We start from the raw sequence: 17028 nt of genomic DNA, 5'->3' as shown, positions 1-17028 counted from the left end.
TTCCCAGGAGGTGGCCCGGCCTGGACACACAAGGGCAGCTGGGCTGGCTGGCGCCTGTGTTTACCAGTCAGTCATTTTTTCACCTGCAGAAGGTGCTGACTGTCCGAGCCAGACAGCGCACCTGCTGGTCAGTGACACTGGCGCCGGGGAGGTCAGCTCCCCACAGGGGTCAGGGGCCCCGGGCAGGCGGAGCTGGAGACAGAGGGTGGACAGAGGTGGGACCCTGGGGCGCTTCAGAACCTCTGGGTGTTTCTAGGACCCCAGTGTCCCAGGCGCCTGGGTTTTGACCCGATGCCCCCCGCACAGCTTCCGGAACCAGCGGGACCAGCGCTGTCTGCGTGGGATGAGGGTCCGGCAGCTCCGCCTTCTTTCTTTTGTTGTTAACCGTCACCCCAGGATATTTTTCCGTTGAGTTTTAGGGAGAGTGGAAGAGAGAGACAGAGAGACAGAGAGACAGAGAGACAGAGAGAGAGAGAGAGAGAGACAGAGAGAGAGAGACAGAGAGGAACACTGATGTGAGAGAAACACATCGCTGGGCCTGGGCTGGGGAGGAGCCTGCAACCCAGGTATGTGCCCTTGACCAGAATCGAACCCGGGACGCTTCGGTCCACAGACTGATGCTCTATCCACTGAGCAAACCAGCTAGGGCCGGCTCGGCCTTCTTGCCTGCCCGGGAACCCCCAGGCCATGCCCCTCCAGGGGGTCCAAAGCCGGTCCCCAGGGGGCAGGGGGCACCAGCAAGGGACCCGTGATGGGGCCTCATGGCTGGCACTGTGCCTGGCCTGGAGGAAACCAAGGAGGTCAGTGGGGGTGGCGGGGGGACGCGGCCAGGCTCACACAGGGATGGCATGGCCCCACTGTGGGTGCAGACCGGAGTGTGACTTGCAGAAGAGGAGGCGTCTGTTGGGGCTGCTGTCAGGCTGCTCGAGGGTCCCGCTGGGAGGGGAGAGCTGGGGACGGGTCCTCCCGGCTTCTTGGGAAGGGGGCCTCTGCGTGGCCAAGCCGTGCCGGCCGTGCGGCATCCATGACAAAGGACACAGGCGAAGTGGTTTCAAACAACAGAAATTCATTCTCCGTCCGGAGGCCCCACAGCGCCCAGTCTCCTCTGTGTCCGCATCTCCTCTCCTCTCTGGTGACGATGCTCGCCAGCCGGCGGACTGGGGGCCACGGGGTGCGACGCTCGCCAACCGGTGGATGTGGACCCAGCTTTGGGGTCACCCTTCAGGCCACTGTGGGGGTTAACAGTGGAGGGCGTGGGGGGAGGGGCACGGGAGGCAGCCTCTTGCTGCTGGGAGGGCTGGGAGGCAGGTGGCAGGGCCTGAGGCCTGGGTGTGGTCCTGTCCTCTCCCTGCCCGGCCATGCTTGGGCCCAGGTGTGTGTGTGGGGGGCCCGGTGGGGTGGCCCGCAGGTGGGGTGACCCGCCCTCCTCCCTCCTGGGCTTGGCAGAGACGCAGTTCACCGTATGTGAGCTGAGCCCTTGTCCTTGTTCTGGGGCCCATGGGGTGTCTCATGATCTGGGCTGCAAGTCAGAGAGCCAGGACGCTGAGCTTGGCCGGGGGCTCCCAGGGCAGGAGACGAGGGGAGGGCAGGAGGGCACCAGGCTCCCCCTGCCCGAGAGCCCGTGCGAGGGGGTGGGCTGGGCCTTGCTCCCTGCGGCTGTGTGTGCATCTGTGTGTCTGTTCGTGTGTGTGCCCCTGAGGGTGTGACAGTGTGAGTCTGTGTCCCAAGTGTGTGTGGAGTGAGCCTGTGTGAGTGCACAGCAGGGTGGGCTGCAGCCTGAAGGCCCCCTGACCTCAGTGCCCTTGCCCCGGTGCCCTGCTTGGCGAGTCCTCAGCGTCTCTGGACAGGCCTCAGAGTTGCCTGGATGTGGCCGCTCTACTCCAATGGGGTCGGGTGCCCAGGTCTGAGCCGGGCAGGCTGCGCGCTGGCGGTTCCATCCTCCTCCGCATCGTCCCTGTGATGCGGGCCCCCCACGGAGCCAGGCTCTCTGAAGGGCCATGGGGGGCTGGGTCTGGAGTCTCCCGTCCAGGGATCCTGGGCGTTGGACGCTGGCAAGGCGGCCTGTGGGCCTGCAGAGTGGCCTTAATGCTGTCCCGGCCCCAGACAGGGTGCGACCTTGAGCAGGGCAGACCCGTTCCTCCCGTGGCACCTTTTCTAGTTACTGAGCTGCTCTTCCCATTCGGCCACTTGGTTTTTCTTGCTGTGAAGGACCTGCTGCTCACTGCGCTTTTTTATTGGCTCCCGAGTGCTCTTTGTATGTGAGAGAACCCTGCCCTTCGTCACATGTGTTCATGCATTCTCTGCCATTTCCAGCGGCTGCACAGAGACCCCCAGGGGCAGGTCCCCCAACCAGGGCACTGGCTCTTTACCTGGGAGGCACGGCTGGTGCCCCACTGCCCTTGGCCCTCTGGTCATCTCACGGGGGCCGTCTCTTGGGCTCACCTGGTTTCTTCTCGAGCAGACGGCCCCACACAGCTCACCAGGTCTCCCGGACTGTCTGGGGAGGACGGGGGCCGAGGACGGCCCGTGTGTGTGCTCAGCGGGTGGGTGGATGGGGGAGCTGATCCTGGCCCTGCCTGGGGATTGGGAGCTGCGTCCCCGTGGCTGGCACTGACAGTGGGGGTCGGTGTGGGGTGCTGGCGTCTGTGTCAGTGTGGGAAGGGGCAGCGAGCTGGGCTGCAGACCAGCGAGGGGTGTGATGGGGCCAAGCGGGTGTTTCTGGGGGTGTCGAAGGGCCCCTTGCAGCCCCAGCAGTGCCCTGTGCCCCTCATCTGACCACCCCCACGGGGCCACAGGCACCGCCCCCAAAGCGCACTCGGGGGGCCTGGAATTTATAAAAAAATAACTTTACTGAGAAACCCAAAGGGAAGGAAACCGACTGCCAAGCCCGAGGGGGAGCTGGGATGAGGCCGTGGTGGATGGGGTTGGGGCCGCTGGACTGAGTGGCTGCTGTGTGGATCCCGTGGGAACCCCTTCTCCACCCATGGGACCCCTTCTCCACCTGGGGGACCCCTTCTCCTCCCCTGGGACCCCCTTCTCTGCCCAGGGAACCCCTTCACCGCCCGTGGGACCCCTTCTCCACCTAGGGAACCCCTTCTCCACCTGGGGGACCCCTTCTCCACCTGGGGGACCCCTTCTCCACCTATGGGTCTCCTTCTCTGCTCCTGGGAGCCCTTCTCCTCCCGCGGGGCCCTGCCCACAGCCCCACACGGTCCCAGGGCCTCTCCCCAGAGGGGCTTCTCAGCCTCCACACCCTGCAGGACCGGGTGGGTGGAGGCAGGGAGGGCGAGCAGAGGGCCCAGGGCCCCAGGGGCAGGGCCCTCAGACCTGGGAGGGAGGTCGGGGAGGGACACCTCAGGCTGGACTGGGCTGAGTCCGGGCTTGGCTCTGGACTCGGGGCGGTGGGCCAGGCCGTGGCTTTAGGCCTCCCTGTGGTGCAGGAGTTGTCCAGTAAGAATGGGAGCGGCTCCAACCTTGGGGGTCAGAGGGGAGCCCAGAGTGGCCGCCCCCATGGGTGCAGCCCGGGCCCCTCAGGGAGGCAGATGGGGTGGGAGTAGGGCCGTGATTGGTGGGTTCCCCGGGGTGCCTGGGCCTTGGGCCTGAGCTGGAACCTTCCGGATGCCCGTGAGCTGTGGCTGGGTCCCGGCCCCGGCCCCGTTGGAGGTGTGTCTGCTCCCGCCAGCCTGGGGCAGAGCGGCGGCCTCAGGGACGCTCAGGCCGGGGGAGGAAGGCAGCGAGGCCGCTCAGCTGCTCCGGGCCCAGGCCGTCGGCCACGCGGGGTCCTCGATGTTCTCGTAGTCGTGGGTGACCTGGGGCGGCCCCGGCAGGACGGCGCCCAAGACCCACTTCACCTGCGAGGAGGGCGTGTGTGAGGGGTCCTGCCCGTCGGTCTCCCTCCCTCCCCGGCCCTGGAGTGGACAGGGTCCCACCTTGAAGAGGGTGACGGAGGCGCCATAGGTCACGCTGAGCAGGAAGAGCGCGATGAAGACGAAGAGGCTGCTCCACAGTCCGTCCAGCTCCTCACCCTCGGCCGCCCCCACGCACACGTCCTGCAGGTCCAGCTCTGTGGGCGCAGGCCAGTCAGCCCCCAGCCTGGGTGTGGGGGGGTCATTCATCCCCCAGCCTGGGTGTGGGGGTCAGTCATTCCCCAGCCTGGGTGTGGGGGTCAGCCAGCCCCCAGCCTGGGTGTGGGGGTCAGTCAGCCCCCAGCCTGGGTGTGGGGGTCAGTCATTCCCCAGCCTGGGTGTGGGGGTCAGTCAGCCCCCAGCCTGGGTGTGGGGGTCAGTCATTCCCCAGCCTGGGTGTGGGGGTCAGCCAGCCCCCAGCCTGGGTGTGGGGGTCAGCCAGCCCCCAGCCTGGGTGTGGGGGTCAGTCAGCCCCCAGCCTGGGTGTGGGGGTCAGTGAGCCCCCAGCCTGGGTGTGGGGGTCAGCCATTCCCCAGCCTGGGTGTGGGGGTCAGCCAGCCCCCAGCCTGGGTGTGGGGGTCAGTCAGCCTCCAGCCTGGGTGTGGGGGTCAGTCATTCCCCAGCCTGGGTGTGGGGGTCAGTCATTACCCAGCCTGGGTGTGGGGGTCAGCCAGCCCCCAGCCTGGGTGTGGGGGTCAGTCAGCCCCCAGCCTGGGTGTGGGGGTCAGCCAGCCCCCAGCCTGGGTGTGGGGGTCAGCCAGCCCCCAGCCTGGGTGTGGGGGTCAGTCAGCCCCCAGCCTGGGTGTGGGGGTCAGTCAGCCCCCAGCCTGGGTGTGGGTGTCAGTCAGTCCCAGCCTGGGTGTGGGGGTCAGCCAGCCCAAAGCCTGGGTGTGGGGGTCAGCCAGCCCCCCCTCAGTGTGGGCAGCATAGGGCCCTGAGGCCTGGTCCTTGATGCCCGGGGCTCAGGCAGTCCCTGTCAGGAGCAGCCGGCCCACCTACAGGGCTGGGGTCTGAGCCCTGCCTGGCCTGGCCCAGGGTGGCCTGTGGGAAGGCCGCAGCCCGCTGCCCCCACCCCTGTGGCACCTTTTCTCTCCCTCCATCCCTCAGGCTGCGTTCGGACCCCAGCTCCTGCTCTGCCCACCCCCTACCCGGGAGGATGGTGCCCACCCAGCCCTGAACTCGCTCAGCTTCTCGCTTGCCGCCCGGAGATGCCTCTAAACTGCGCATAGCAGCTGCCCTGAGCCTGCAGGGGGCTCTGAGCCCCGCGGCCTGGGCCGTCGCTCCGAGGGGCTGGCCTGGCCATGTGGGGCTCGAGCTGCCCCTGGCCTGGGCGGCCACCGCTGTCCCTCGGCCTCCTTTGAGCACTGAGGCGTGCCACGTGCAGGCGCCAGGCTCGCGGGAGCACACCAGCTGGTCCCTCTGGGCTGTGTCCTTGGCTGGTGGTGTTCACTGCTTTCCGTGCTCATGGGTGCTGCTAGCTGGTGTGCAAGCATGTGTGTGCGTGTGTGCGCACATGCATGTGTGTGTGCACAGGACGGAGTGGGGGGGTCTGGGCTGTTAGACGTACACAGGAGCTTGGGGTAGGGGTGGACTTGGTCCCTGACTCTGATCCCTGCAGCTCCAGGCTCTGGGCTGTGGGATGGCGCCCATTTCCCAGGTGCATGTGTGCACCTGTGTGTCTGTGTCCATAGGTGTCAGCGCATGTATCCATGTGTGTGTCCACGCGTGCCTCTCTGTGTTAGTATGTCAGTGTGTGTCTGTGCATTGTGTCTATGTGTCTCTGTGTGTAGGTGTCTGTGTGTGTTCGTGTGTGTGTGTCCTGTGCATCAGTGTGTGTGTGTGTGTGTGTGTGTGTGTGTGTCCATGTATGTGTCTGTCCGTCTGTGGATGCTGTTGGCAGGGAGGGTTTGGGGGAGGCCTGCTGGGCTCCCAGCTGAGGGGGTCCTCTCCATGCCCGTGTTGGGTCCTGTGGCCCAGGCGTGATGGGCAGCGAGGGTTCGGGGTGGCCTGGGTACGGGGTAGACCAAGGGAGGCTGCCCAGGAACACGTTTGACCACAGGGGGCACGGAGGGTGGCGGTGGTGGTGCTGCTGGGTCAGTGCAGGCTGTGTGGGGGCAGGGCGGGCACGGCAGGCGTGACTGCGTGTGAGCCCACGGGCGTGTTTGTGAGGGTTGGCCTGTCCGTGGGACCGTCTGGGTGGAGTGAGGTGAGGGTCAGGGTGCGGTGGGCGTGGTGCTGGGCCACGGGGGCTGGGGCCTGTCCCTGCCCATGGTGCTCGGGATGGCCGTGGGGCTGGCGGGGGCTGGGGGCTGTCTGGCTCCCTGCATGTGGGCGCCTGGTGGGCATCGCACTCAGCCCGTCCCTCTACCCACAGGGCCTGTGTGTGCAGCTGGGCCTGGGGCTTGGGAGCTGGTCTGTGTCCAGAGGGGCCAGCAGGAGCCCGGGGTGGAGACCAAGGCCCCCAGGGCCTCCGGAGAGGCAGGGGCTGTGGGCTGAGCTGGGTCCCCATGGTCCTCCCTGGGCCCGCCCTCTGGTTCCCAAGGCTCCTTGGAGTGGGCAGGATGCATGTGGGGTTGGCGGGAGGGAGGTGGACAGAGCCCCGCTCAGCCCCGCCCAAGCCTCCCGGCCCCTCTCGGAGTCCTTTCCTCTGTGCCAGTCACCACAGTCCCTCAGCCACCCCCCAAGAACGAGCGCACCTGGGCTCGGAGCTGGCACTGCTAAGTGTTTATTGACAGCAGGGGCAGAGGGGGCAGGGGCGGCAGAGGGGGCAGGGGCAGAGGGGGCAGAGGCGGCAGGGGCGGCAGGGGCGGCAGCCCCCGCTCCGTCCCAGCGGGAGCCCTGGAGGGGGCAGGAGGGAGGGCATTAGTTACCAGGGCCTTTGGACACTGATCGCTCGAGGGTCTGTGAGCTGGGCAGAGCCTCGTGGGTCACTCGGCAGGTGAACCTGCTCCTCTTCTCCCAGTCGGCCCGGGGGACCTTCAGGCGGCTGAAGACGAAGAAGGCGGGGCTGGCGCCCCAGTCCCTGAGGGGCTTCGTGGTGGTGTGCTGGTCGCTGGGGATCAGGGTGCCGTCCTGCAGCCACTGCACCGAGATGTCCGCGGGGAAGAAGTTCTGAACCAGGCAGGTGACGGTGACTGTGTCCTGGGCTCCCTGCTCCTTCTCAGGCGGCGGGAACACGAAGACCTTGGGGGCAGCGCGCTTGCCTGTGGACGGGCGTGGGGTCAGCCGGCTCCGGCTCCAGGGGGCCCGCCCGCCTCCCCTCGGCCCGGCCGCTCACCGGGGGCCTTGGCGATGGTGCGCACGATGGCCTGGGGCAGGTCCCCGTGGGTCAGCTTGCACTCGTAGGTCTCGCCCTCGATCCAGTCGTTGGCGTCCACGGGCAGGGTGGACGTGACCGAGTAGGTCATGTTGAAGTGGTGCTTGCTGATCTCGGTGGCCCCGGTCAGGGGGGCCCCGCTCTTCCGGGACCACTGCAGTTTCATGCCCTGCAGGCTGGCCAGGTCCACCACCAGGCAGGACACCTTGGGCGACTTGTGGACGTACAGGTCCAGGGGGCTGGGCGGGATCAGGTAGGCGCTCACGCCGCGGGGCTCGGACTCTGGAGGGTGCAGAGGGGCTGTGTGAGGCTGTGCCCGGCCCCTGCCAGCCCGACAGGCGGGTGTGGGTGCAGGGAGGGCTGTACCTGGGCAGGTGCGGGCTTGGGCCTTAACGGTGCAGCCGTGCAGGCTGACCTGGCACGTGTAGGTTTTCAGGGACACCCACTCCCCCTGGCTGATGTTGAGCCGGCTGATGGTGGAGGCCAGCGCGCCCTCCTGCCGAGGGGGGTCGGTGGTCGGGGACAGGTTCTCGCTCCTCTGTCCGTCCACCAGCCAGGTGACCTTGAGGTCGCCCGGGGTGAAGTCGGTGATGAGGCACAGCAGCTGGATGGTGGCGTGGGTGTCGCCGCTGGGGTCGCAGGACGAGTGGTAGAGCCTCACGGTGGGCTGGGTGACGTTCGTGGCGCACGCTGGGGACAGAGGAGTGCTCGTCTCATCTCTGTCTACAGTCAACGGAGGCCTCTCTGAGCCTCCGAGCCCCCTCCGCCGCCCTCCTGCCCGGCCCGCTCCTCGCCTGCTGGCCTCGGCCTACCTGGCGCAAGGTCTATGTCTATGGTCTTGTTGATGGGATCGGACCCGGCGTGCCCCACGCTGCAGGTGAACGTCTGTTTGGTCCACTCGCCAGAGGCGGTCACGTAGCTGCTGGTGGTGGAGTGGCTGGAGTTCAAGTTGACGGCAGGGAGGGTCAAGACGCTCGTATTCAGGGACCCCGCGTCCCAGGTCACGGTCACGGGCTCCGGGAAGTAGTCCTTGACCAGGCAGCCCAGCGTCACGGAGGTGGCCCCCCCAGCGCAGGGGGCCAAGAGGAAGACGGATGGGTGCTGCACGGAGGCTGCGGGATGGAACGGGGGCCCCGTCAGTGCAGCCTCTCCCAGGGCCCCGGGAGTCTGGGATGGATCATGGGCCCTCCTTCCAGCCCGGGGCACGGAGCAGCCCTGGCTCGTGGTTCCTCCCAGAAGCCTGTGCCGCCCGAAGCTGCTGCTGCCCCCGCCCCTCGTTGGACCCCTCAGCCCTGAGGGCAGCACATGCCACCCGCCCATGAGGGAGCTCTCCGCTCCTCAAGCAGCAGAGGCTCAGAGCCATCACGCCCCCCCCCCCCCCGACTGGGGAGCAGGGACCCCGACACCCCAGGGATCAGCAAGATGTCTCCTCTGCCCCCACCCTCAGCCCCCCTGCCAAGGCCTGGGGTCCAGAGGCCCCCAACCCATAGGAATCACGAGTGTGGCCCGTCCCACCCCCACCTCCTGCTCACTGGGCTGGACGCTCTGCAGCTGAGGATGCCCCTTCACCCCACCTCTCACTGACCAGCCAGGCTTCCTTGCTGACCACCGGAGGGAGCCCACTTCAGGCCCGCCCCCAGCAGTGACCCTGCCTGCCGTCCCCTGGCCTGGGAACCCCAGACCTCAGCCCGTTGGACCCGGACCCAGCTCTGTGCAGCCAGCCCAGCTGAGCCCAGTCCAGCTCAGCTCCAGGGAGCCCACCTGGGTCCATCTTGGCCCAGGTGAGCCCAGAATAGAACATTTCAAGCCATGAAACTCATCTTATCTCTGACTACAAAGTCAAACCAAATGCACTCTACCTCATCCATCTCCACCTGCCAGCTAAGGACAACCTTCCTCATGGATGGGGTACATTTAGCACAACTGAGCCAAGTCAGGAGGATCTCAGAAAACAGCACTACCCTGTGGGACCAGGCAGAGCCCAGCACAGGCCAACCCAGCCGAGCCCAGCTCAGCTCAGCTCAGCCCAGTCCAGCCCAGCTCAGCTCAGCTCAGCCCAGCTCAGCTCAGCTCAGCCCAGCTCAGCCCATTCCAGCTCAGCCCAGCTCAGCCCAGCTCAGCACAGTCCAGCTCAGCTCAGCTCAGCTCAGCCCAGCTCAGCTCAGTCCAGCTCAGGTCAGCTCAGCTCAGCCCAGCTCAGCTCAGCTCAGCTCAGCCCAGCTCAGCCCAGTCCAGCTCAGGTCAGCTCAGCTCAGCCCAGCTCAGCTCAGCTCAGCTCAGCTCAGCCCAGCTCAGCCCAGCTCAGCTCAGCCCAGCCCAGCTCAGCTCAGCCCAGCCCAGCTCAGCTCAGCCCAGTCCAGCTCAGCTCAGCTCAGCCCAGCTAAGCCCAGTCCAGTTCAGGTCATCTCAGCTCAGCTCAGTCCAGCTCAGCCCAGTCCAGCTCAGCTCAGCCAAGTCCAGCTGAGCCCAGTCCAGCTCAGCTCAGCTAAGCCCAGCTAAGCCCAGTCCAGTTCAGGTCATCTCAGCTCAGCTCAGTCCAGCTCAGCCCAGTCCAGCTCAGCTCAGCCAAGTCCAGCTGAGCCCAGTCCAGCTCAGCTCAGCTAAGCCCAGCTAAGCCCAGTCCAGTTCAGGTCATCTCAGCCCAGCCCAGTCCAGCTCAGCCCAGCCCAGCTCAGCCCAGCCCAGCTCAGCTCAGCTCAGCCCAGCTCAGCCCAGTCCAGCTCAGCTCAGCTCAGCTCAGCCCAGCCCAGCTCAGCCCAGCCCAGCTCAGCTCAGCTCAGCCCAGCTCAGCCCAGCCCAGCTCAGCTCAGCTCAGTCCAGCTCAGCCCAGCTCAGCTCAGCTCAGCCCAGCTCAGCCCAGCCCAGCTCAGCTCAGCTCAGTCCAGCTCAGCCCAGCTCAGCTCAGCTCAGCCCAGCTCAGCCCAGCCCAGCTCAGCTCAGCTCAGCCCAGTCCAGCTCAGCTCAGCTCAGCTCAGCCCAGCTCAGCCCAGCCCAGCTCAGCTCAGCCCAGCCCAGCTCAGCTCAGCCCAGCTCAGCTCAGTCCAGCTCAGCCCAGCCCAGCTCAGCCCAGCCCAGCTCAGCTCAGCTCAGCCCAGCTCAGCCCAGTCCAGCTCAGCTCAGCTCAGCCCAGCTCAGCCCAGTCGAGCTCAGCTCAGCTAAGCCCAGCTAAGCCCAGTCCAGTTCAGGTAATCTCAGCTCAGTCCAGCTCAGCCCAGTCCAGCTCAGCCCAGCTCAGCTCAGCCCAGTCCAGCTCAGCTCAGCTCAGTCCAGCTCAGCCCAGTCCAGCTCAGCTCAGCTCAGCTCAGCCCAGTCCAGCTCAGCTCAGCTCAGCCCAGCTCAGCCCAGTCCAGCTCAGCTCAGCTCAGCCCAGCTCAGCTCAGCCCAGTCCAGCTCAGCTCAGCTCAGTCCAGCTCAGCCCAGTCCAGCTCAGCTCAGTCCAGCTCAGCCCAGTCCAGCTCAGCTCAGCTCAGCTCAGCCCAGCTCAGCCCAGCCCAGCCCAGCTCAGCTCAGCCCAGCTCAGCCCAGTCCAGCTCAGCTCAGCTCAGCCCAGCTCAGCCCAGTCCAGCTCAGCTCAGCTAAGCCTAGCTCAACCCAGTTAAGCTCAGCTCAGCCCAGCTCAGCTCAGCCCAGCTCAGCCCAGCTCAGCCCAGCTCAGCCCAGGTCAGCCCAGCTCAACCCAGTTCAGCCCAGCTCATCCCAGACCAGCCAAGCCCAGCTCAGCCCAGCTCAGCCCAGCTCAGCCCAGCTCAGCCCAGTTCAGCTCAGCTCAGCTCAGCCCAGTTCAGCCCAGCTCAGCCCAGGTCAGCTCAGCCCAGCCCAGCTCAGCTCAGCTCAGCTCAGCTCAGCCCAGCTCAGCCCAGCTCAGCCCAGTTCAGCTCAGCTCAGCTCAGCCCAGTTCAGCCCAGCTCAGCCCAGGTCAGCTCAGCCCAGGTCAGCTCAGCTCAGCTCAGCCCAGCCCAGTTCAGCCCAGCTCAGCCCAGGTCAGCTCAGCCCAGCTCAGCTCAGCTCAGCCCAGTTCAGCCCAGCTCAGCCCAGGTCAGCCCAGCCCAGCTCAGCTCAGCTCAGCTCAGCTCAGCCCAGCTCAGCCCAGCTCAGCCCAGTTCAGCTCAGCTCAGCTCAGCCCAGTTCAGCCCAGCTCAGCCCAGGTCAGCTCAGCCCAGGTCAGCTCAGCTCAGCTCAGCCCAGCCCAGTTCAGCCCAGCTCAGCCCAGGTCAGCTCAGCCCAGCTCAGCTCAGCTCAGCCCAGTTCAGCCCAGCTCAGCCCAGGTCAGCCCAGCCCAGCTCAGCTCAGCTCAGCTCAGCTCAGCCCAGCTCAGCCCAGTCCAGCTCAGCTCAGCTAAGCCCAGCTCAGCCCAGTCGAGCTCAGCTCAGCTAAGCCCAGCTAAGCCCAGTCCAGCTCAGCTCAGCTCAGCTCAGCTCAGCACAGCTCAGCTCAGCCCAGTCCAGCTCAGCTCAGCTCAGCCCAGCTCAGCCCAGTCGAGCTCAGCTCAGCTAAGCCCAGCTCAACCCAGTTAAGCTCAGCTCAGCCCAGCTCAGCTCAGCCCAGCTCAGCCCAGCTCAGCCCAGGTTAGCCCAGCTCAACCCAGCTCAGCTCAGCTCAGCCCAGACCAGCCAAGCCCAGCACAGCCCAGCTCAGCCCAGCTCAGCCCAGTTCAGCCCAGCTCAGCCCAGGTCAGCTCAGCCCAGCCCAGCTCAGCCCAGCTCAGCCCAGTTCAGCCCAGCTCAGCCCAGGTCAGCTCAGCCCAGCCCAGCTCAGTTCAGCTCAGCTCAGCTCAGCCCAGCTCAGCTCAGCCCAGCCCAGCCCAGCTCAGCCCAGTTCAGCCCAGCTCAGTTTAGCCCAGGTCAGCCCAGCTCAGCCCAGGTCAGCTCAGCCCAGTTCTGCCCAGCTCAGCCCAGGTCAGCTCAGCCCAGCTCAGCTCAGCTCAGCCCAGCCCAGGTCAGCCCAGCTCAGCCCAGGTCAGCTCAGCCCAGCTCAGCTCAGCTCAGCCCAGGTCAGCTCAGCCCAGCTCAGCTCAGCTCAGCCCAGCCCAGCTCAGCTCAGCCCAGTTCAGCCCAGCTCAGCCCAGTTCAGCTCAGCTCAGCCCAGCCCAGCTCAGTTCAGCTCAGCTCAGCCCAGCCCAGCTCAGCTCAGCCCAGTTCAGCCCAGCTCAGCCCAGCTCCACCCAGTTCAGCTTAGCCCAGCTCAGCCCAGCTCAGCCCAGCTCAGCTCAGCCCAGCTCAGTTCAGCTCAGTTCAGCCCAGCTCAGTTCAGCCCAGGTCAGCCCAGCTCAGCCCAGCCCAGCTCAGCTCAGCTCAGCTCAGCTCAGCTCAGCCCAGTTCAGCCCAGGTCAGCTCAGTTCAGCCCAGCTCAGCCCAGCCCAATACAGCAAAGCCCAGCTCAGTTCAGCTCAGCTCAGCTCAGTACAGCCCAGATCAGCCCAGTTCAGCCTAGTTTAGCTCAGCTCAGCCCAGTTCAGCCCAGGTCACTCAGCCTAGTTCACTCAGCCCAGCTCAGCCCAGCCCAGCTCAGCCCAGCTCAGCCCAGAACAGCCAAGCCCAGCTCAGCCCAGCTCAGCCCAGTTTAGACCAGCTCAGCTAAACCCAGTTCAGCTCAGCTCAGCTCAGCCCAGACCAGCCAAGCCCAGCTCAGCCCAGCTCAGCCTAGGTCACTCAGCTCAGCTCAGCCCAGTCAGCCCAGCTCAGCCCAGTTCACTCAGCCCATCCCATCCCATCCCATCCCATGAGGTTGGTGGGCCCAGTTCAGCTCAGTTCAGCTTGGCTCAGCTAAAGCTCAAGTGCAGCAGGGAACAGCCCAGTCCAGCCCAGCTTAGTCCAGCCCAGCTCAGCCCAGCATGGCCGAGCACCGCCCAGATTGACCAACCTGGCCCAGCTGAGCCAAGGATACCTCATCTCCCTTTAAACAACTGTCCACTTCAGCCACCTTTGGCCTAGCCTAGCCCAGCGCATACCCCTTACTCAGCCCAGCCCTGGCCAGAGGCTGTGCCCCAGGCTGGCCTGCTGTTTCCTCCTGGCTGATCTCCGCGCAGCCCACTGCCCGTACCCTCTGCATGTTCCCTGCCCTGGGCCTGGGCCCTGCCCAGCCTGTTCCACGGAGGCTCTTGGCTCCCTGTCTCCTCCAGGTTGGCTCTGGTCTTGGTCCTGCTTCCCTGTGTCCTCATTCAGGGGAGGGACAGCTGAGCGGTAAGCAGTGACCAGGAGGCCAGGGCCAGGCTGGGTGGGCATCCAGGTGTCCTCTTCCAGGCAGTAGCCTGGGTGGCCTGTCCCTCACTGCTGCCCGGACCAGCCCCGGAGCGGAGGTACCTGGAACGCTGGGGCCTTGGTCCGGTGCCTGGCTGGCGAGGTGACTGGTGTGGCGACGGCGTGGCCCATCCCCACCGCCCGTGGCTCCAGGGAAAGGCTCCCAGGCCGGGGAGCTCAACCTGTAGAAACCATTGTTGTTATTTTTACGTCCAGCCAGTGTGGCGGGGGGAGGGGAGCTCTGCCTCATTGCTCTCGGCTAAAAATGGAATGGGAACCCCCGGCCCCAGCCCTGGCAGTTCCCGCCTCTCTGTTCTTGGGAAGTCGATGGAGCGACTGCCGCCAGCGAGGTCCCCACGCAGGTGCTCTCCTGCCCGCGCCCTGTCCCTTCCTCCGCCCGCGCGGCCTGCTCCCTGGGAGGGAAGGGCTGTGGGTGTTTGTGCTGAGAGTGGAGGCCTGGTGGGCCACGCACCGACATGCGGACAGGGCCTCCCGTGGGCACGCTGCCCGCCGTCATGGGTCTCGCCCCTGGAGGAGCGGGCTCTGGGGTGCGTGTGCAGGGCACAGGCTGTTAGGGACAGGAAGACCCTGGCTCTCCCTGGGCCCTGGCACATGCTGGCGGGTGACCATCACCCATGAGCTGCTCCCATGTCATGTCCTGGAGCTGGAGTCCCTGTCAGGGTTGTGACCGGTGGTCTGGCCCGTGGGGGCCGGAGGGGCCTGGGGGGAGGCTGGTGGTGACTGTGAGGTTGGCTACAAGACCCCTCCAGCCGCTGAAGCCTGGGGCCACTGTGCCACCGCCCTGCTGTGCGTGGCCACCAAGGGTGTGGGGCAGAGGGATGGCCTGGAGGTGCCCATGGCATCGACTCTGATTTTCTGGAGCAGCCGGCCCACTGTCGACGCTCTGGTTGTGCCTTCCCGCTGTGGACGTGTCCCACAGACCTCCGTGTCCTCAGAACCCCTGTGGCCGGCCCCCACATGCAAGGGAACCTGGCGGTCCAGCTCGTCAGTGTGGGGTGCAGAGGCTTAGAGAGGACACATCAGCACCCCATCCCCTGGGCCAGTCATCCCCATGCAAGAGGCTGTGTGCAGGTGGCTCTGTCAGGCCCTGTGGCCTGGGGAGACCCCGAAAGGGCTGCTGCATGGAAGGCTGGGCGGGGGGCTGACAGGTGCACAGCGCAGGACACAGCAGGAGCCTCGGCCCCTGGGCGGACCGTCCTGGCCTGTCACACCCCACGCTTGGCTCCGGGGACGGGTGCTGTGCGGGAGGCAGTGGGGAATATGAAATTCCTTGGAAGAGCCTGTGATTCTGAGAGAAACCACGGGCCTGGAGCAGGCAGAGCCCAGCTGGGCGGCTTGGTGGGCTTGGCTGGTGGTGCCCGACCCTGCAGTCTTCACACGTGGGGATGTGTGGGGCTAGGGCTCCGCTCAGCTGCCCTGGTCCCCGGCACCCCTGTCCATTCTCCCTGGGCTGTGGGCACATGGGGCCCGGGCCTCCGCGCCAGGCCAGCTTCCTGGCTTTCTCCTTACCTCCCAGATGGCGCGGGGCTGCTGGCGCCGGGCAGGGGCCTGTGGAAGTGGGCGAGGGCCTGTGGAGGTGGCCCTATCTCCGGCCTGGGCTGCCTTGCTGGCCCTTGGACTTGGAGGAGAATGTCTCCCACTCGGCTCTGAGCACACGGGTCTGCTGCTCCTTCCTCCCTGGGGCGGTCTCCCTGCCCAGCCCTGAGGAATCGCCCTTGAGCCACCCCCTCTCCAGGGCTGGGCCTAGATGTCCCTTACCCAGCAGGCACGTGCCCCAGCCTCCTCGGCAGCCCTGCTGTGGCCCCACCCCGTCGCTCCTGTCCTTCAGGACTCAGGACAGAGCCTGCATCTAAACGAGCTGTCTCAGCTGTGCACATGTATGTGAGTGTGTGACTCGGTGCGGCACGCACAATGCACGTCTCCAGTGCACACACGTGTGCACGAGTGTGATGCACATGCCTTTCTATGTGCGGGCATGTATATAACCACACGTGGGTGTGTCTCTGAGACACGCATGCATGTGTCTCTCAGTGTGCACGTGTGTAAGCGTCTGTATGACATGAATGTGCCTTGCTGTGTGCATACAGGTGTGCATCTGTGTGACATGAACAGATCTCTCTGTGCACATGTGTGGATGCATGTGTCTGTATTATGTGTTTCCTGTGTTCATTTATGTGTACACATGTGTGTGGGTGCCTGCAGCTGTGTGACATGCACATGTGCATGTGTCTCCCCGGGCCCACCTCCTTCTTGGCACTGACAGAGCCACCCCAGGCTTCCTGCCATCCTTTGCCCCCAGGGTGGCCCTGCATGTGGGCCCTGCCTTCCCGGGAGGGAACTGTGTCCCAATCTCCAAAAAGCGTTACCTGGAGGCTGCAGCGCGCCTCCTGTCCTGATACCAATGCTCCCATTGCTAATGCGCTCCCATTGCTATGAGCTTGTGAGTCTGCAGGCTTGTCCTCACCTCGTTTCCTAAAGGTGTTCTTGGCGTTTTACATCCTGAGGCCGCCAACACCCACGGGAGATGGAGTAGGGGAGCCTATGGCGCTGGCGGCCATCTGCCCCGTTGACTGTTTGGAAACAGGGTCTTTGTCAATGAAATTCAGTTCAGGATCTTGAGATCACACTCGATTTGGGATGGGTCCCGCGTCCAATGACCGGAGCCCTTCGAAGAATGTGTGACACAAGAGACACGCGAGCTCATTGGCAGGGTCTTGGGAACCCGCAAGGCAGCCATTCCGAACGCTGATCCCTGGTGACTGTTAAACGTGGGACGACCTTCTCCCCGTTAGTCCCCATCCCTTCGCGTTGCTTATCACGTCCTTCATTCAACAGAAATCCATTTGTTTACTTATAAAATCTTTATTGTTGAAAGTATTACACATGTCCCCATTTCCCCCATTGACCCCCCCTCTAGACCACCCCCGTCCCCGCCGCCGGCCCTCACCCCACACTGTCTGTGTCCATGGGCCATGCACATATGCATACAAGGTCTTTGGTTGATCACCCACCACCCACCCTCCCTCCCTCCCCACCTTCCCTCTGAGATTTCACACTCTGTTCCATGTCTCTGGGTCTCCACCCGTTCATCAGTTTATTTTGTTAATTAGATTCCAGATATGGGTGAGGTCCTGTGACACTTGTCTTTCTCTGACTGGCTTATTTCACTTAGCACGATACTCTCCAGGTCCCTCCATGCTGTCCCAAAGGGTAAGAGATCCTTCTCTTTTACTGCTGCGTAGTATTCCATGGTGTAGATGTACCACAGCTTTTTGTCCACTCGTCTGCTGATGGGCCCTGGGGCTGCGTCCAGATCTTTGCTATTTAACAGACATTCCTGGTTTCCAAGGTCGAGTCCATCAGCTACTTCCCCTCAGGCTTGTGCCTTCGGAGGTTGGAGAACTCAGCTGCCAGCGTCCGAGTGCCGAGTGCCTGCAGCTCCGCCACAGTGTGGTGCCTTAAAACCACAGGATCGAGTTCGAGCGCATCTGGAAGCCATAATCAGCTGGGTGTGAGCGGGTGGGCGGCGCTCAGCCGGGGCTGGGGGGGC

The 17028-nt window shown here is 65.1% G+C and overlaps 2 gene segments (V, D, J or C); both read right to left on the bottom strand.

Annotated features, from left to right (window-relative positions):
* Positions 1-17028, bottom strand: part of LOC138999217 (Ig alpha-1 chain C region-like) — an 89818-nt gene that overhangs the window by 6048 nt on the left and 66742 nt on the right.
* On the bottom strand, positions 6669-8992 carry LOC138997882 (immunoglobulin heavy constant epsilon-like). The segment is given in 5 exon segments: positions 6669-7108; positions 7183-7503; positions 7588-7911; positions 8034-8333; positions 8983-8992. Coding segments are annotated over 5 exon segments (1296 nt in total).

This window comes from Myotis yumanensis, unplaced genomic scaffold (genome assembly GCF_028538775.1).
Source record: "Myotis yumanensis isolate MYYU_CA2020_CCGP unplaced genomic scaffold, mMyoYum1.0.hap1 SCAF_1, whole genome shotgun sequence".
NCBI classification, from domain to species: domain Eukaryota; kingdom Metazoa; phylum Chordata; class Mammalia; order Chiroptera; family Vespertilionidae; genus Myotis; species Myotis yumanensis.
Note: the sequence above shows the minus strand (reverse complement) of the source record. Positions and strands in the feature narration are given on the sequence as shown.